The sequence below is a fragment of the Chlamydomonas reinhardtii genome, chromosome 9 (genome assembly GCF_000002595.2).
Source record: "Chlamydomonas reinhardtii strain CC-503 cw92 mt+ chromosome 9, whole genome shotgun sequence".
NCBI classification, from domain to species: domain Eukaryota; kingdom Viridiplantae; phylum Chlorophyta; class Chlorophyceae; order Chlamydomonadales; family Chlamydomonadaceae; genus Chlamydomonas; species Chlamydomonas reinhardtii.
Window position 1 is genome coordinate 1,704,675 of NC_057012.1, and position 18,898 is coordinate 1,723,572.

The window sequence follows — 18,898 nt, forward strand, 5'->3', positions numbered from 1 at the left end:
CATTGCACAACCGAGCGCCCTACCCATAATCATAGCACGGGAGATCGGCGTTCACGGCTGGCCTAGGGGACTGGGTGAGCGCTTGCATTCTGCGCTTGCACCATCCACCAAACCCTTCTCGCCGGGTCTGCCTCCCTTGCGCCGCCTTAACATGCTAAGCAACAAGCGACAAGTGGCTAGCACGAGGCGGTCGGCCGTGGCAGCGCCGGGGCACAAGCGCGTTCTTCACGCGTTCGGTGGCGAGAGACTTGCCCCCCGCCTCGTCGCCGCGGACGCCCTCCCTCATGAGCCGCCCGGCACCTCCACAGAGGTCCGCATCTCGGCCTCTCAGCCGCCCGCGGTGTCGGCGGCCACACACCGCCTCATTTTCAACTACCACCAACTGGAGGTAGAGATGGGTCCGACACGAGCGCATGGGGGTGGGGGCGGCGGGTGGCGGTGGCTGCGCAGCAGGTGCCCTGGTGCGATGCGTGCTGTGAGCGACTTGCGCCTCCCACTCAGTTGCCTGAACTACTTCCTGATGATGGCGCTGCATGACACGCAGGTGGCCGCCACTCCGCCCGGCATTGCGCTGGTGGACGTGACGCCGCAGATCCGGGAACTTGTGTCGCAGGTGGGATGGAGGATGGCACGGAGCGGGTTCGTGCAAAACAAGCACAGGGAGAGAGCGTGGTCGTAGAGGGGGTAGGAACGTGTGTGGCATGCGCGCGCGTGCTGTTGGCGTGACTTGGGACTAGTTGTTTTAGGGTCCATACAGTATCATGTCTGGCGAAATGCCCAGGGCGCTTGTATCATATATTCATATCGCACAGCGGGCCCGGGAGGAAGGGGTCGCTGCGCAGTCCTGTTCACGACTGCACATGTGTTTCCCCGTCAACACCCCCTTTCCACCCGTTTCCGTCATATGCCGGCGCTACCCCCCTAGTTTCTCTTGGTTTGGTTTAATTTGGGCTGGTACTTACACCCACCCCCCTCCCATGAACGGCTTATCCCCCCCTCTCAGTCGGGTCTGGTTGAGGGCACTGTGAACGTGTTGTCACGCCACACCACCACCGCCGTCACAATCAACGAGAACGAGACGCGCCTCATGGACGACGTGCGCCAGGTGGGGTGCGGCGGCGTGTGGTTGGCGGGTGCGTATGCGTGTGGGGGTTGGGATGTCTCTTGGGATGTCGGGATGCGCTGGACGCAGTTTCCGGAGGCGAGCAGGACGGGACAGGACGATGCTGGGGCGGCGCAGGCGCGACTGGGCTGAGTGGGGCAGCCTATTGCGAGTGTTGCAGTGAGGGTCCCCCCGTGTGACAGCCTCCTTCCCCGCAACGGCTCCGACCCTCCCCTCCCTCCCTCACCCCACCAACTCCTGCTGCCACCGCCCCCGCACGCCCTCGCCCGACCCTATCAGTTCCTGTCCAAGCTGGCTCCCGCCTCCGCGCCCTACCTGCACAACGACCTGCACCTGCGGCCCGCGCCCGAGGACTGGTGAGCGCAAAGCAGCACTAGTGGTCGCGAGGAAAATGGGTAACGGTGTGGGACTGTGGCTGCTGGTGGGGGAGTGTGGGTGCTGGTATGGGTATGGGTGCCTGTGGTTCATATCGGGGATAGCAGTTATGTGCGTGGACCGGGTGCTATTTGTTTCTTCGTTTTGGGGGGCGCCCATGTTTGTGTGCGCTGTGGCCCGATCTGGAGGGCGTTGGGCTTCCCAGATGGACCGCACGGTGCTCCCTGCAACCACACATGCGACATGCAGCCACACGCACACACAGACACACGGGACACACGCATAGACGCGCATGCATGCGCATACGCACCCCCTCTCTTACGCTTTTAACAGTAACACACACGCGCGCGCAGGCCCGGCGGCTGGGCTGCTTGGGCCGGCCAGGAGCCCCAGAACGCGCACAGCCACCTGTTGAGCATGGTGCTGGGCAACACACTCGCCATACCCGTCAGCGGCAGCAGGCTGGCGCTGGGCACGTGGCAGGTGGGCGCGGGGGCGGGGGCGGTGTGGAGCTGGTGTTGTGTTTACGGAGATGGTTGGAAGTCGGGGCCGGAGCTGGGAATGTGGGTGGGCACAGAGAGCTTGCGATTGCATGCGGGTTGCGGCAGGCCGCATGTCAGTGAGGGGGCCATGGCCTCGGCGAGAGGCTGCACGCAGCACACCTGCATACGTGCCGAAGCGCACACACACACACACACACACACACACACACACGTAAACCGTCGCTTTGCTGCATCGCATACACTGTCTTTGCGCAACGTTTTCCTTGTGCTCTTTAACACACACACACACACACACACACACACACACAGGGTAATTCGGTACGTATCGGCGTAGTAACTCCGGCGCCGGCTGGGCGGGCTCTCGTTTCGTTTTTAACACGCACCCAAACACATGTACTTTACTCACAAACACACAATTATGCACATAATTTCGCGCCACCCTTTCCAACATCGCAGTCCGTACTGCTGGTGGAGCTGGACGGGCCGCGACCGCGTACGGTGGGCGTGCAGCTGACCGGATATGCGGCTGGAGGCGCGGCAGGCGGCACGGCGGGCGGCGGTGCCACCGCACCTGCGCGCGATTAAACTTTGCATGATGAGATTACGAGAGAGGTCGAAAGATCGGGGGGTTACCAACGGGACCTGCTGACGAGGGAGTAATTGCAGAATTCCAGGTACCTAAGCTGGCAGTTGGAGTGGAACTTGCGCGGCGGTGCGGTGTTTTAATGGCCGTAGGCGAGCTTGGCAGTGAGACGAATTCATGGTCATGGCTTGTATATGATCTACGTATGTATGTGTGTGTGTGTGCGGGAGGAGGCGGGGAGGGGAGGGGAGGGGGAGGGGAGGGGGAGGGGGGAGAGGGTTCCGCCGTCACGGGCGCGCCTGCAGCACGCGTCTGCAGCAGCGAGCCGGGCAGAATCGGTACGAACACCAAGGCCATGCACGGGTTCGGCTGTCAAAAGAGAAATGTAAGTTAATCAGAATGGAACGTGGTTGTGTGATTGCGACATGCAGGCTCCATCGCCCACTGCGTGAGGGTGCCATGACAAATTTGCCCGTCGGGGCAAGGGAGCGAGTTGCGACGTGGCGAGTTCTGGGTGTCAATGGAGCTGTCATGGCACAGTCTTTGCTCCCTACGATGGCGCAGCCTCCAGGGATGATGGACTCCAACAGAAATCCATTGATGCTTTCAAAGTTTGCGTTGAATGCCACGGTGGGGGCTTTGGCTTGGAAGCGCGGGTTGTGCAAATGGCGCCAACCGCCGTGCCAATGGGGCGGCCATGACAATTGCAGATAACTAGTTCTGGCATTTGATAATGCATACATTGTATTTACGTACTATTGCGCGCACTGGCGATGTTCCTCAAATATCAGCGGTGCACACGCGAGTGAAGGTGCCGACCAGTTACGGGCGCCGGCCTTTCTGCTGATAATATAAGAACCGATATTGCTCGTCGAGGATCGTAGTATCGGTTTGACAACCAGGAGCTAAGCGCAGACGACAACTCCCGAGTAACTTCTGAACTCACGCTCCAGAACTCGACGGACGGCTCTAGTCGATCACAATCACCTAGTACACTCTAAGAACACGTCGGTGGCCGTGTGAAGGCCCTAGCTCAGCGCAAAATTACCTGCCGAGGCTTGTTAATTTACGTTGTTTAGTGTCGCCAGCATCTGCATAAGATACAGATATGCGTTTAATACGTGTGCCAGCTGCGGCACTACTACTGGCAGTCGGGGCGTGCCTTCTGAGCTTCGCCCATGGCCAAGGGTCAGCAGCGCTGTATAACCTTACGGCGCGCTATGAGGGAAGCTCTTTGGCGTCCATATTTGGAGTCAGCGATGACTTCGCCATCAACCAAGCAGTCGTCGGTGCGTGGCAAGCACAGCTAGCGCAGCGTGCCAGCACATTCCTGGAAGTGCCACTGAACCAGGTGCGCGAGCATAAATGGCTGCCGGTTTGGCATTGTTAGAGCCTGGCCTCCCTTGCGTCGGAACGTCGGGTCCTCAGTGTTCGGCGGGGGTGGGCCGTCGGACTCCCACTCTCGGCTGCTAGGCAGTCCCCCGCCTCTCGCGGCTGCTTCCGTGACTGCTTCCTTTACGCTGTACCTGCAAAAATGCTAACAGCGCAGCCCGGCCTAGTCCGCACGCAATCGCTGCCAGCTGCACGGTGCTTGTGCGGCTTGCCGCCCGCCAGTATGGCGCCGCACCAAGCGTTTCATATCCACACTTTGCACCACTCGCCCACATCCGCATGCCACCACCGCCGTGCCCGCCCCCCCCCCCTTCCCCGCAGGTGGTAGTCCGCTCCTTCGCCATTGAGCAGCAGGCGGTGGGCGTGCGCCGCCGCACCCGGGAGCTGTCGAGCCTGGACCTAGCCGTGGCGGCAGTCAGCAGCGGCAGTAGCAGCGGCAGTAGCAGCAGGCGGCAGTTGCTGCAGTCGGGCGCGGGAACCACTGTGGCGCTGCTGGCGACGTTTGACGTGCTGGATACGCAGGTGGGGGAGAAAGGGAAGGGATGGGGGAGGGGCGCGTGTGACGTGTGTGTATGTGTGCGGAAGGCGCTGTGTCGCGGGGTGGTACTCTGTGTCAGGATGACTGCATTTGGGTGTGCACGTGGATGGATGGATGAATGGGTGGGTGGGTGGGCGTGAAGGTGGGTAGATGTGCGGGCTGCAAGTGATTTTCCAGTCCAGAGTCCGGGTCTCGGACCTGATGTATTCAGACGACGTGTGAACTTGAACACGCCTGCATCCCCCTGACTCCCCTGCCCGACACCCTCATCATGCAGCCCGGCGCCCACGCCGCCTGGGACTTCACAGCCCTGGCTACGGCGCTGGGGGCTGCCTCCGTGGCGGTCAACGGCGTTGACCGGAGCGCGGGGGTGCTTGTCGGCTTCTTCGCATCCCCGCCACCCTCGCCGCGTCCGGGCGCAGCGGCCCTGGTGAGGCGGCGTGGCCAGCGCTTCAGGCTTGAGGGCAGGGGGATTGTATGCCGGAGCCAACGATGAGGTCTTATTGCAATTAAAAAGCCCGACGAGCCGGGGGATGCAGCGTACTGCAGCGGCAGGGCAATGCGGTCACGGGCACAGAGCGCGGGCGGATATGTACACTTTAGACACGCGCCATCCCATGTCCTCACCTTTGGGTTCGGTTCTCGTGACCCGTGACCCCGTATCGTAAACCCCTTCTTCTCCTTCCTCCCCTGCACAGAGGGGCCAGCCGCCGCTGGCGCCACAGCTGTTTGCCTACTTCGACTCCATGCTGGCGCCGGGCGCGCCGGGCCGGAGCAGGCAAGAGGGGGATGCGGACATGCGGGGAGAGCCAGTGCCGGGGTGGGTTGTAAATACCTGCCCAAACTAAACCAAAGTGCCGGGGTGGAGGTGGGGGCTGGGAGCGGTCGGAGGACAGCCTGGCCGCGTTGACTGTGAGACATGGCGGGTCGGTCTGTTGGAGCTGCCGCTGACACGCCTGTCTGCCCCTGTGTGTTTTGTGTGTGCTAACCTCCCTCACCTCTCCTCCCCTCCCTGCAGGGAGGTGGTGTGGTACGACGACTCGGACTTCCTGGAGGAGCGGCTGGACGGCACGCCACTCAACCTGGTGCGTGCATGAGGGTTATTGGAGCGACACGTGTAGGGGGGTCGGAGGCAGAGGGGATAGGGCCGACAGGGCGGGTAGCGGGCGTGGACAGAGCCATGGGCCGTGTGCTGGTGGACTTCATGTGCGATGGGTATGTGTAAGGCCGTGTACATATGTACATGTGCATGTGTAAGTGTCAGCACCCGGCTGAAACCTTGTTGCGCGTCGCACTGTGGCCGTCCTGTTGGCCATTACATCCACCGTGACCCGTTGCGTGACACGATGCACCGTATACCTGACACGCCCCCAGCTCCCGCCCCTGCTTCTGACGCCGCTGCTGCTCCTGCTTCTGCAGGTGTGGCGCAACAAGACGGCCTGCTTCACGCGACCCACCTGCGGCGCCTGCTCCCGCGCCTGGGGCGCCACAACGGCGCCCTACGTCGTCACGCTGTACTTCCGCGACCCGGTGCAGCTGGCCACCATTGCCATCCGCCAGGTCAACGCGCCGGCCGTCAAGACCGTGAGTGGATTGCGGCTTGGGTTGCAGATGGATGGGCGCGCCGTGGCAGGGTGGTTGGGCCTCGCCTGGTGTGCATATAAAGGAGGCCGGGGCTGGTAGTTGCCTTGGTCAGCAAGATTGCCACGGGCAAATGTGGACACCGTGCTTGGATTGGCGGTGCAACCAACCCGCGATACCTGCTGCCGCTGCCCCTGCCACGGCCCCTCTGGGTGCTCCGCTTTCCTTCCTAAACGGTATGTGTAACCCACCCCAACCCCGACCCTATGCTCGCAGGTCCAGCTGCTGCCGTGGCCCGCCGTCAACATCTCCGGCGCGCCCGCGCCCCGGACCGGCTTCCTGGGCCCCCCCCTGTTCAACGAGTCCGCCGACATCACGCCCTGCCCCGGCACCCTCACGCTCGCAGTCCCCCGCAGGCGCAGCGGTCTGGCGGAGGCGGTGCCTGTGGGCGGCAGCCAGGCGGAGCTGCCCAAGGCGCTGCGCAGGAGCGCGGTGGGCGGCGTGCGGATCTCTCTGAACGCGCCGCCGACGGGTGCGTCGCAGCGCACAGTGGTGGAATGGGTGCGCTTCACGGGGCGTGCGCTGTATCCTCTGGACGCGTCCGAGTACTCCATGTGATTGGGAGTGTGACAGAGTGTGTGCTTTGTCAATGCTAGGCTGAGCAGGATGCTACGAGGTCGGCGGGTGGTGGGCGAGACTGGAGTCGGACGAGAGGCGCCTGGCCTGGCCTGGCGATTTGGCCGGTGGGCGATGCGGTAGGTTGGAAAGGTGAGGGTGCCAGCGGATTGGAACCGTTGGATTTGCTAAGAAGCCATAAAGCAACAGAGAGTTTAGGTTAATGTGACGCAGTGTACAAAGTTAAGCCTCAAGGCGAATAAAAGGGGTGCGAAGGTCGTGCGCAGCGATACGCCACGGCAGCCGTCTGACACGGCCACGCACGCGCATCGCCGCATTCAGCTGCTGCCATTATTTGGATGTCTTATTCCACTGTGCTAGTGGGATCTTAGTAAATGGCATTACGGTCATTGCATGATCGTCTGTGCACCTGACTAGACCAGGCGCGTGGGGTTAGCAATTCCGCATTCAATGCATCAACACATCACATGGTCGGGCTCCAATCGTGGGCTCCAATGCTCCATCAGTATTCAGGTTCATGGGTGTTTGTCTTGTCCTAGTGTTGGCTGTGACACGCCGCGGCTGGTTTTGGTAGTCCCGCACGACAGGCGCTCCTGAGCGCAGATGTCATGGGAGCGTCTGGGCGAATGAGCGGGCCTGCTGGGGAACGGATCCTGGCAACTGGCAGGCAGAGAGCGAGGAACGCGTGGTTGAGGCATACATTACGAGACCATTTAGCGCGGGTGCTGTCTCTAGTGTCTAAAGTACCTGTGTATGCAAGTAGGGACGCAGTCATAGTCCCTCAGTCATGTAGTAGGCGGCAAAAGCGCAACGGAATGGTGCGCGGCATGTTGATGCGTGTTGATACCGGGCCCGTGCTCATCTTGCGGTCATCTCGCGGTCGGTTGATCATGGAATTACTCATTGATGCTAAAATCTGAGCCAGTCAGTTTTGTCGCATTACTCAACTCCATATGGGAGCGTAGGGAGTAGGAACGTGCCCCCTACAAGGGGAGAACAATAAGTAGAACGCCATCATATGTTGGGGTTATAATGGACTACCCGGCCCGGGCCTCCGGTTTTCGTGAGGCAGGAAGACACGCAAAGATCGTGCGCACCATCGTGTAACCAGACATCCACACACAGTTTACAACAGCACCAACGCTACCCGTCTCATACCCTCATTACGTAAGATCATGGGTACCTGTGGGCACCTATTGGCACAGGAAATTGGGCATAGCCATTGTGCCAATGCTCTGATGCATGATGCAGCACAGCAGCAGCCGCTACCCCCGTGGACGTCCTTCAAATCTCTTCGGCATGGACATCCGTCATCATACCGTACTGACACCAGCTTGCGACAACCACATATACTCGCCGATGCAGCACACGGTAACATTGAACACGGGCAACGTCCGGTTATTCCAGACTGGCAGGCGTCACATGACTTGGGAGTGGCGTGGGCTCCTATGTCCTGGGCCTTCGCTGCCTGGGCCGGCGTGTGCCGGTGCCCACTGTGCGAGTGTGCTCCCAGGAACGTAGCCATCATCCCAGGGCTTGGGAAAGACCCAACCAACTCCGAGCACGCCCGCTCAGCCCCAGCCGACACGACACCAGGCGGCGAACTGTGAACCAGCTAAGCGCGGTCCGCCTGCGGTGAGCCCATAGCCTCATGCGCTGAGATGGCATGCGGCACCAGTCATCCCCACATCCTGCAGATACAGCACGGCGCCTTACCACTACTCGCAACTGCCCGTACGCGTAGTGCAAGGCCCTTTAGGCTTTCAGGGCGCACCCCACACACTCTGACAGACGCACGTAAACTCTGTGCGTAAACACGTAAGCAAATACTCACTAGGTATGAAGTACAAACCCGGCAGCCGCTCAGAGCGGCCTCAGCACATTCGAGCAGAGGAAGGGGATTTAAGAATAGCACATCAGAGTCCATGCACCCTACTAGCACACACAACGTCGCAAACGCTCCTGCTAATAAACACGCCTACCGGTCCGCAGTACGCGCCTCACGCCACTCCGCAATGCATGCAAACTTGCCCCCCCATCACACCATCTCCACTACCCCGCGCCACTGGGCGCCTTCACGGCCGCATACGCAGCGGCGTCCCTGGGGTACAGCACCCGCCCCGTGAACCGCACGCTTTCCACCCACGTGCGGCCCACATCGCCCGCCGTCACGGGCGCCTTGAGCAGGAGGGTGACGCCGCCCACCGCTGTGCCGCGCAGCGCGCGCGGCAGCTCCTCCTGGCTCCCCGCCGAGCTGACCTTGATGCTCATGCCGGCTCGCTTGGCAGGCAGGACAACGGAGGTGGTGCGCGGGCAGGCGGTGGAGGCGGCGGCGGCCGCGGGCACATTGAGCGGGCGCCCCAACACGCCGCGGCGTGCGGGCAAGTCTGGGCCAAAGGCCACCGCGGGCCAGGGCAGCAGCTGCAACTGTGTGAGGACGGGCAGGTGTGGGCGGGTGCAGGCAGGTGCGGGTCGGTGCAGGTCGGTGCGGGCGTGTGTGGTTGGGAAGGAGAGCACGGGGGATGGAAATGGCGCTGCATCCAGGTGCTTTGCTCCTGCCAAGCCTGCGCCGTCGACCTCCCGGTCCAGTGCAACACGCTGATGCCGCCACTGCCCACATGGTGAGCCTGCTGCGTGAGGCGCGCTCCCAAGCCCCGCGGTCGCCGCCCCCCGCACCTGCGCGATGGCTGGGTTGGCGATCTCGCGAATGTCAATGCGGCTCAGCTGCACAGGCTCCCGGAAGTACAGAGTCACCTGGCGGGAGTGAGAGATCCGGGGGGGGGGCGTGGGTGGATGGGAGGTGTGTAGGCGCATGAGCAGGAGGACTAGAAGGCGCTAGACACGTGGCGAATTGCGGGGCGGAGGCGGGCATGGCGTCCATAGCCCAGTGGTGGAGGCGTGAAGTCAGTGTGTGGGAGGCGAGCGTCCAGGATGGAGTTGTTGGGTGCGGCTAGAGGCTAGTCCAGCTAGTAGCTCAGCGTGTGCACGCACCTGAAACGGGCCGAAGAACGCGGCCCAGGCGTGTCCGCACTGCCCACAGCGGGAGCTGGAGGCGCAGGCGGAGCGGTTGCCTGTTGCCCAGTCCACCTGTTAGGGAGTGGGGTAGCAGCCGTGTGGAGATGAAGCGGATGAGCTGTTCTGAAGGGAGGGGTGCGCAAGCACCCATTGACGTTCGGGTGGGTAGTGGTGGTGGGTCTAGCGGGTCAGGGGCGCACATTGCTCCTGGGACGGAGGCACCCGCACAGGCGTACATATGATACACGACCTTGAGCGTTACCGGTGTACACACACATACACATGCACACGCATACACACGCCCCAAGCCTCACCAGGTTAAGCGCCCCGCCATCGGCCCGCTGGTCGGCGAAGTCCGCGTCGTCGTACCACACCGGGTTCCTGGGGATCAATTGATTTGTGACTTGTGGTTTGTGGTTCGTGATTTGTGGTGGTAATCAAGGCAGTGTGTGGGCCAATGCAGAATGCATTGCAGAGGCGGCGGGGGTTGCTTGCGGGCTCGTGTACATCCTTCATAGAGCCAGCACCAGTGCATCAAGGACAATAATTCCCACACGGCCCGCAGCTTTGGGGCCTTTCCCGCTGACCACGCACCCTGCGTCCGCCCTCGTCCAACCGCCTGCACGCACCTGGTCTGCCCCACGGCCCCGTGTGCCATCATGCCAGCCACCTTTACAAACAGCGGCGCCGTTGCCGGCGCGGCCGGCGGCGGCGACGGCGGTGCATCGTCCTCGACGCCGCCTCCACCTCCACTTCCGCCACCGCCACCACCGCCGCTAGGAGCGGAGAGGTAGAGCCGCGACGCCATCACGGCCGCCGGCAGCATGCCGAGGTCTATCGGGGGCGGCGAGTTGGGCGTGTTCGTGTTCTGGACTTCTATGAGGCTGAAGGTTAGGACTCCGATGGCGGCGCCAGCTCCGCTGTTGGTGGTAGCTGCGCCCTGCTGCATCGTGCGTCGCTGTGCTGAGTCGGCGTCTATGCCTGCGTCCTGGTCCCGATGTGTGCTTACGTCCGCTGGCAGTCCCAGGGGCAAGAGGTGCTGCTGCTGCTGTTGCTGTTGCTGGTGGTGTTTGTTGAAGTCCATTGACAGAGATGAAAGCAGTGAGCGATGGCGTCGACTGGTGGGCGAGGTGGAATCGGTCTGCTGCTGGATTAGGGTCTTGTTCATAACCACCAGCAAGCGAATCACCACCTGCATGAGAAATGTGTGTGTTGTTCGGGTGACAGTCGGTGCACCTGTGCAAGCCGAGCGGAGGCGGTCGATTTGATATGCTGTACTTCACCCACCTGGTTGTTGGGGATGCCCAGGGCTCGTGACATGTTGGCTTTGAACTCCGCAACAAAGGAGGCCACAGCCTGCGACACACATTGACCATTGGCATGTATCCAGGTAAACAGTAACATGTGCAAGATCGCCATTTGCAGAGGCTGCCCTTCGCCAGGGCCGCAATTGCAGCCCATCATCCCACAGGCAAACGGTGAAGGACAGCCCCCCTGGTTTAGTTGGGTTAGGAACAAAGTACCGGTAAACCCCCTTCCCCTTCCCACAATGAACCCGCTGCCACACCTGCGGGGTGATGGAGCCGGGGTCGGTGCTGCCACAGCACAGCAGCACACGCGGCAGTGAGGCGGGCGTGTCGTAGTAGGCGACCAGGTCGTGTGTGACCACATTGATGCCGGGCGGCTGCGGTGAGGGTGGCGGCGGCGGGCTGGGAGAGGGCGGCAGAGGCGAAGGAGGCGGCGGCGGCGGAGGAGGGGACGGGGGAAGGGGAAGGGAGGGCGGTGGGGAAGGCGATGGAGGAGGGGGAGAGGGTGGCGGTGGGGACGGCGATGGCGGGTTGGGAGAGGGTGGGAGGGGTGACGGGGGGCTCGAGTCCACGGTGTTGAAGATCTCGGGGGGAGGGGGATTGGGTAGCCGTGGAGGGTTGGGCGGCGGCGGGGGTGGCGGGCTGGGTGGTGGCGGCGGGCTGAACGGCGGAGGCGGGGGACTGGGCGGCGGGGGCGAGGGTGGCCGACGGGTGCCTGTGTCAGGATCAATGTCTTCTGGAGGCGGGGGCGGAGGGGGAGGCGGGGGTAGTGGAGGGGGAGGAGAGGGAGGAGGCCTGGGAGGTTCAGGGGAAGGCGGTACCGGGCTTGGAGGCGGGCTGGGCGGCTCCGGGCTGGGCGGCTCCGGGCTGGGCGGCGCAGGCGACGGCGGCGCTGGGCTGGGAGGTGGCCCGGGCGGCTCTGGGCTAGGTGGCTCAGGGCTGGGTGGCGGTGCCGGAGGTGCAGGAGAGGGAGGTGCAGGCGAGGGCGGGGGCCTTGGCTGCGGAGGGGCAGGACTGGGCGGCTGTGGGCTGGGAGGAGAGTCGAACGGTGGGGAGGGCAGGGGTGGGAGCGGCGAGGGCGGCGCAGGCGACGGCGGCGTTGGGCTTGGAGGCTTGGGGCTGGGCGGCCGCGGGGGCGTAGGCGACGGGGGCGCAGGGCTGGGCGGCGCGGGGCTTGGCGGCAGTGGCGAGGGCTGCGGAGGGCTGGGAGGGTCAGGGTTTGCTGGGGGTGCGGGCTCCGGCGAGGGTGGAGAGGGCGGAGTTGGCGGTGGAGAGGGTGGAGAGGGCGGCTCCGGGGGCGGAGAAGGCGGAGGACTGGGTGAGGGCGGCGCAGGACTGGGCGGCTGGTAGCAGGGCTGCAGGCAACAGACAATAGAGCGTGAGTACCTCTCAATGTCAGTGGGGCAAGATGCGGCATAGACGCACCTCACTGCCAGCCCGCACACGCCACTTGTCGTCTGAGAGCAGCTGCCCGCCGCTCAGCTCCACCTGCAACGAGCATGGGATGTGAGGGAGGCCATGACTGCCAAGCATTCTCACGAACAACAGTGTGCCAAGAGGCAAGCAGTGGCGGGCGCGCGCTTGTCGTCTCCCTTCTCTGACACACACTCACACACATACACACACAGCATGTGCCATCCTGACACACACATACGGCTTTCGTTTCGTTTTTTAATATACACACACACACGTGTGCCATCCTGACGCACACCTGCAGCTCCAGTGAGAAGACGGAGAACTCGGACAGAGGCATGCCCGCGTACTGAAGCACCTGCAGCCCGATCGATCGGAGGCAGGGTCAGGAGCGCGAAGCACATTGCTCGGACGCGGTGCGTGTCAGCGCGTCGGCATATAGCAGCGTGCTTCATGGAATGAGATACAACCATGTGTGCGGCGCGCGTGTAAAAATGCGGTATGGCTTGGTGGGTACTAGGGTGGGCACAGACCAGCGCGCCGCAACGCAACTGCGGGCCTCCCTGCGTGTACGCTGCTGCTCAGCTCACCTGTGTGGTGTTGAGGGTGAACAACGGGTCGCCCACCACGTCGCGCCGCCACACCCGCCCGCTGGCCTCGTGTGTCAGGCTCCAGCGGAACTTGACGACCGGCTCCGGACCCGAGCTGGTGTTGAGGCCGGCACGGGCCAGTGCCACAGACCTGCGGAGGGGGGGACGGGTTGATGAAAGACTCCGGGTGGACGAGGGGCATGATGGGTGACTGTCGTAAGCTGCACAACCATGCATGAAGGGGTAAACCCCACAGCCACAAGTGCCATGCCCCCAACCCCCCACCTTCCCCAGGCCCCCGCCCACCTGGCCGCCGAGGCGTTGACCGCCACCGCCGCGCCGCAGCCCAGACTGAGCGGGTCGGGCAGCTGCCCCTGCCCGCCCAGAGGCACCTCAGGCAGGGGGGCGCCGGCGGCGCTAGGCAGCAGCGGGCAGTGCAGCACCTGCACGAACACCTGTTTGTGTGGGGGTGGGTGGGTGGATTTGTGTGTGTGTGTGGGGGGGGGGGGGGGTGAATGAGGGGTGAGGAAAGGGGTTGAGAGGGAGGGTGGGAAGGGGCTTGTGAAAGGGGCGTGGGTGGTGGAGGGGTGGTAAGGAAGGCAGGTCAACCGGCCGGGACATGGACGCTGGAGCTCGGGGCAGCAAGCGGTCGGCAATGGCGCCCATCCCATATTTATGCTATCCATTTCCTTCCCTTCCGTTACGCCCACACGCGCACATACACATGCGCCGCACCTGTCCGGACACATAGCCGCCGCCGCCCTCATCCCACACCGGCGAGTTGCTCACCCACAGCCGCACCTGCCAAGCAAGGTCGGGGCGTACACAAATAATGAACCGGCGAGTGCAAAGGAGAATGCTTGAACAGTATACCCGTCCCTTACTTGGGACAGCAGGTATTCCATGACACACCTGATATAATCACAGGGATTGCACACACGCCCTCCAAACGTCCACACGCAGCAGCAGCAGTCAGCGCACGCACCATCCACTTGCGGCTGACAGGGCCCTGGCGCAGGTCGGTCGCCGCGTCCAGGGTCAGTGCGGGGTCGTCGGCGGAGGAGTTGATGGCGGTGACACGGAAGGAGGTGGGCGCACCCGCAGGCTCCGGCGCGAAGCTGTGGGCGTGTGGGCGTGTAGGCGCATTGCCGTGGGCTTTCCACGCGGGGCAGCAGGAAGGGGAGCGGATGCATGCAAGGTGGCCCACACCCAGCCATGTGTCTAAACATGCATACCCTATCATATCATATGACTTTTTACGCAAGCAACCACAGGCAGACACACGCGCACATACACACACACACTCGCGCCACACACATGTGCCCACACCTGTCGTACAAAGCCCAAACGAAGTACGCACTTTTCTCGGATCCAGGATCCGCTGGCTCGCCATCCGGCCAGATCTGGGTCCTCAGGATGTCTGCAGCAGCAGATCCAGGATCCAAAACCACGCCAGGACTGCCACACGGCACGACAGCCGCCGCGGGCGCGCCCCACACCACACGGGGGATGAAGCCGGTTGGCAAGGGCGGCGCGGGCGAGGGGGGCGCGGGCGAGGGGGGCTGCGTGCAAGTGTTGCTGATGGCGGTGCTGCCGCAGCCCACAGACACTGTCACATTTCGCTCAGCCACTGCCTGCGCGATACGAAGGCGAAGGTTGGGGTGAGTTGCCTTAGTCGATGCGGTAGACGGCAGGCCTGGAAACAGCCACAGCCACACACACAGCCACACACACAGCCACACACACACACACACACACACAAACACACACACACATATACCTCGGCGTCCCGGTCGTCTGTGACGGTGAGGCGGGCGGTGTAGGTAGCGCCGTCGGCCAGGTTTGTGAGGTTGACTCGCGCCACGGCGGTGCGGCGCGTGATGGTGGGGCGGCAGGGCGCCGAGATGACCCACAGGTAGCTCAGGGGGTCTGAGTGCGTGTTAAGGAGGGAGGAGGGGAGGGACAAGAGTTAGGGCAACGGCGGGGGCGGGAAGGGCACAACTGCGGTGGTAGGTGCTGGGGGAGCCACAAGGCCGCGCCAGCTGCTGCTGCAGCTGTGCCTGCAGCAGCAGTAGCAGTGGTAGTCAATCTGCACCCCGCCCCGGCGCCGCACCCACCCTTGTCCGGGTCCGACGAGGATGAGGCGTTGAAGGTGACTGTCTTCTGCGTGACGCCGCAGGTGGCGGAGTTGATGTTGTTGCCGGCGGCCACGGCCACGGGTGGGCTGTTGATCACGAGTGACTCTCCAGCCAGCCACAGCCAGGAGTCCAAGATCTACCGTATTACCGCAGGAGCAGGGTGGCGAAGTGGAAACGGGGGCTGCGTACTTAGGGTTGTGGTTTCAGCATTTCCAATAAGAGGGCATGAGGAGCACCATTGTGGTACGTAATCAAGGCGCGTGAGGAGCTCGCACCTGGTCTCCAATGTCCGCGATGGCAATCTTCACATGGTAGTTTGAATTGGCCTGTCAGTGCGGCGCGAGGTGTTGGTTGGTTGCCGTGGTTGTGGTTGACGGCAGTGCGTGAGGGTGCGGTTGGGGTAGGTTGTTGGCGGTCTCGCATGAGTAGAAAACAGCGCCCCATGTTACTAACACAAACATTACTGGCAGCCTAAACACACGCGGTGCACACACGCACACGCGCTCACCTGCACGGGGTATCCCCGTGTGTTCAGGCGGTAGGTGTAGCCGTCGGCCTGGAGGTAGGCGCGGGCGGATGGGGGTGAGGATGATGGTGTACGTAGTGACAGACAGCCAGCAGCACAAGCTGCCCCCACTGGCCGCCTGAAGGGGTCCACACAAAACATACTGTATCGCTCTTTTTGATACCGTAACCCACCTCCGTGGCCTTGAGTTGTGCCACCTCTCCGGGCTGGTTGTTATTCCACAGGTCCGCGTTGGAGCCCGCGTTGACTGTGGCGATGGACACCTGCATGCAGGATGGGCGGGTGGTTCAGGGGTTGTGGAGGCACCGTTGGAGTGTGGATGCTGTGCGAGAGCGCGTACTATACGTGAGCGCTGCGGTTCGTCCGACCTGCTTCGCGACACCGTACACAAGCGCTGTCCCCGCGCCCTTCCTCTCCAGCTGCCGGCCCTCCATGCATACGGAATCAGCACATGGCACATCCACCAGACTGTACGGCATCCATTACTGCCAGAACCGGCACACCGTACGGGCCCCTCCGTCGTCCGCTGCACGCGCCCTCACCGGCTGCGCCGCGCTGCCCCGCACCAGCGCCGTCTGCCTGCTGGCCGCGCCCGCGCTGCCCTGCTGCAGCTGGCCGGCGGCCGGAGACACCAGCACCGCGAACACGTCGTTGAAGGGCGCACCCACCTGCATGCGTGTGCGTGAATGCGAAGAGAGAGAGAGAGAGAGAGAGTGTGTGTGTGTGTGTGTGTGTGTGTGTTGGGGGGTTGCGAGTATGGCGGCTTCGCCTTGCATGAAAGGGACAGATTGCAAGGGAAGGGAAGGGAAAGCAGGTTTGGGCCCGGGGAGGGTGCATCAGCCCTTCCTGCTCTGCGCCCTGCATGCTGCAAATCAGCACGGGCGCTACCCTGTGCCCCACGCACGCCGCTGTTCACGGGGACACGTGGCACGCAAGACGCCCATGGATAACTTCCGCTGAGCTTGACAGATTGTCACTCAGCATCTTCAGCACCCTCAGCACGCACCCATTCATTGTACTCATCACTGCCGAACACGTAGCGTAGCGTCAGCAGACCCGACCTGTGGGGGATGCGTGTGTGTATGTGTTGCACATGGGTGCCAGTGTCAATAGGGGCCGCTGCGGATACAGACCCACACGTGCACTCCCCTGATCGGAGCAAGCTGTGGGTGCAGAGTGTATACACATTCTGTATGGATGCTGCCTTAACCCATAGTCGACCTGCGGGCGACGCACACGCATACACACACACACACACACACACACACACACACACACACACACACACACACACACACACACTTGCGGGGCGTGACGTCGAACTCCAGCACGGCGGCATCGTACGACAGCTGCCCTGGCACCAGTGAGTCCAGGTCGGCGTCACCGTCGCCGCCAGCAGGCAGGCTGTAGCTGCCCAGCGAGTTGTAGTTGCAGGCGGCGGCGGGTGCCGCACCCGAGCTCAACACAACGGCACCTGCGGGGGCGCCGGTGTCCGGTCCATGTTTAGGCAAAGCATGCTCCAGCCCTGTGCATATATCATGAAAGCTCCCCGCGTTTCGTGTTTGTGCTAATCAAGCCGCCCTGGCGGATGGCGCGTGCACCAGCCCATGCTTGGCCCACACGATCCCGGCCACGCAGGTGCCTTTTTGACCCTGCCGCGTCCCCCCCCCCTTGGCACCCCCTTCGCAGGCCCAGACCCAGCCTCAGCCTCCCGCCCTCCCGCCCTCACCCCGCGGGAACCAGGGCTTCATCACGTGACCCGGGGGCCAGCTGGTGTTGGTGATGAGCCCCCACTGCCGCCGCCCCGCCGCGCCAGCCGCCGCGCCCTCGCACAGCCCCTCCGTGAAGGCCGCGTTGCTGACCACCACGTCCGGAGTGGCGCCGCCCCCCGCGGCGCCCAGAAGCATCTGTGTCATCAAAGCATGATCGTGCGGGGCATGAATGTATGCACATTCCGCACATACGGCTCGACTGCCTCTATGTTGCTGCGCGTGTGTCCTGCCGGCGGGTGTGAGCGAGAGCTGCCAGGAAGCATCCTGCAGCCCCAGCATCCAGTCAATGCATGTGCTTTCCTGGGCACAATAGCGTCCTGCCCTCAGACTATTAAGAATGACTTGCAAATGAGCTTGTCAACAGCCGTACATGCATGCAGACGTGCAGAAGGCGGGGGCTGTGCCTACCTGGGTGGCGGTGGTGGCGGAGACGCAGGCCGTGAAGCCCGAGCACGACCCCGCCGCCTGTAGCCACCTCCGCTCCCCCAGCCGACGGCTGCTGCCCACATCACTACTGCCACTGCTGTGGACGTTTCCAATCCGGTCGTTGGCGCTACTGCCATCACCGCCGCCGCCGTCTGTGCACATGAGGCGGTGGCCCAACCGCCCCTCGAAGTGGGCGCTGAGGGGGTCGACCAACTCCACAACCTCGCAAACGGCAGAGCTGCCCGCGCCACTGACCGAGCTGCTGTGGGCATCTGACGCTGCGGCATCGACTGTGGAGGCCATGGAGGCTTGGGCGGGTCCGACCGCACCGCCAGTGGAAGCGGAATCGCCCGCGGCTGCTACCGACAGCCCCACGCCGCACGCCACGCAGCTGAACAGCAAGAGCAGCCCAAACACTGCTGCCCGGCGGCCTGCCATGTGAGCGGATGCCGGCCGGCCTAGTTCACGTCGCCTGCGCGGCCAGCATCTTAGCTCCATCGCTGCTGTGTAGGGCTGGTGCACCATGAGCATGGCGCGGATGGCGGGCGCAGTCTTGGTTACTTGCTAAAAACCAGGTCGGCACTTGGTGGGCCTTGATGTGATTCTTCGACGATGTAACAAGAATGGGGTGCATATGCGGCGGGCGCGAGCTGGTCCTACCTGTCGGTCTAGCTACCTTCGATTTGCCTCAATGACCGCCGCGACCACACGTTCACTGAAACCCTCGATTCTAAGCACGGCAGCAACTAAAGTGACTGATAGGACTACCCTCGTCGGCACGAGTCGGCAAAGCGGGGCGCTCGGGCCTCTTGAAAGGCCGAGTATCACCTCAGTTGCTGCTGTTATGAATAACTCAAATAACACTTTGTTGATCAAAGCATGTGTCTGTCGCGTGTTGGCAGTGTTTGCATCGGCTGTTTGCAGCAGGCCGTTTCTGCAACCAGGCTCTTGTGCGGACACGGGATCGAGACGCAGCGAGT

The 18,898-nt window shown here is 63.0% G+C and overlaps 3 protein-coding genes across 5 annotated transcripts; 2 read left to right on the plus strand and 1 right to left on the minus strand.

Annotated features, from left to right (window-relative positions):
* The first annotated feature begins 14 nt into the window (after positions 1-14).
* On the plus strand, positions 15-3,346 carry CHLRE_09g396850v5 (uncharacterized protein). The gene is made up of 6 exons (XM_043065820.1): positions 15-388; positions 545-613; positions 1,004-1,105; positions 1,403-1,479; positions 1,852-1,981; positions 2,458-3,346. The coding sequence occupies exons 1-6, from the start codon at positions 152-154 to the stop codon at positions 2,584-2,586; spliced, it is 744 nt and encodes a 247-aa protein (XP_042920887.1). The 5' UTR covers positions 15-151; the 3' UTR covers positions 2,587-3,346.
* Positions 3,347-3,400: 54 nt separating this feature from the next.
* On the plus strand, positions 3,401-7,850 carry CHLRE_09g396800v5 (uncharacterized protein). Its single transcript, XM_043065819.1, has 7 exons — positions 3,401-3,935; positions 4,298-4,498; positions 4,792-4,944; positions 5,213-5,292; positions 5,533-5,599; positions 5,934-6,098; positions 6,372-7,850. The coding sequence occupies exons 1-7, from the start codon at positions 3,693-3,695 to the stop codon at positions 6,711-6,713; spliced, it is 1,251 nt and encodes a 416-aa protein (XP_042920888.1). The 5' UTR covers positions 3,401-3,692; the 3' UTR covers positions 6,714-7,850.
* An 8-nt stretch (positions 7,851-7,858) lies between these two features.
* On the minus strand, positions 7,859-18,864 carry CHLRE_09g396750v5 (uncharacterized protein). Of its 3 annotated transcripts, XM_043065818.1 has the most exons (27): positions 18,579-18,864; positions 17,901-18,431; positions 17,450-17,627; positions 17,023-17,194; positions 16,727-16,781; positions 16,263-16,388; positions 15,894-15,983; positions 15,703-15,750; positions 15,470-15,520; positions 15,174-15,330; positions 14,837-14,985; positions 14,581-14,690; positions 14,417-14,476; positions 14,042-14,174; positions 13,792-13,857; positions 13,363-13,511; positions 13,057-13,207; positions 12,765-12,824; positions 12,479-12,541; positions 11,870-12,408; positions 11,314-11,455; positions 11,034-11,102; positions 10,376-10,938; positions 10,061-10,127; positions 9,723-9,818; positions 9,408-9,485; positions 7,859-9,158 (listed from the first exon to the last, which is right to left on the minus strand). In XM_043065818.1, exons 2-27 carry the CDS (start codon positions 18,414-18,416, stop codon positions 8,784-8,786), a joined length of 4,263 nt encoding a protein of 1,420 aa, XP_042920889.1. In that variant the 5' UTR covers positions 18,417-18,431; positions 18,579-18,864; the 3' UTR covers positions 7,859-8,783. The 3 variants fall into 3 exon arrangements, with proteins under 3 accessions (XP_042920889.1, XP_042920890.1, XP_042920891.1); XM_043065817.1 differs by having other exon boundaries at positions 14,386-14,690; positions 15,174-15,219; XM_043065816.1 differs by having other exon boundaries at positions 14,386-14,690.
* Between the last annotated feature and the right edge of the window lie 34 nt (positions 18,865-18,898).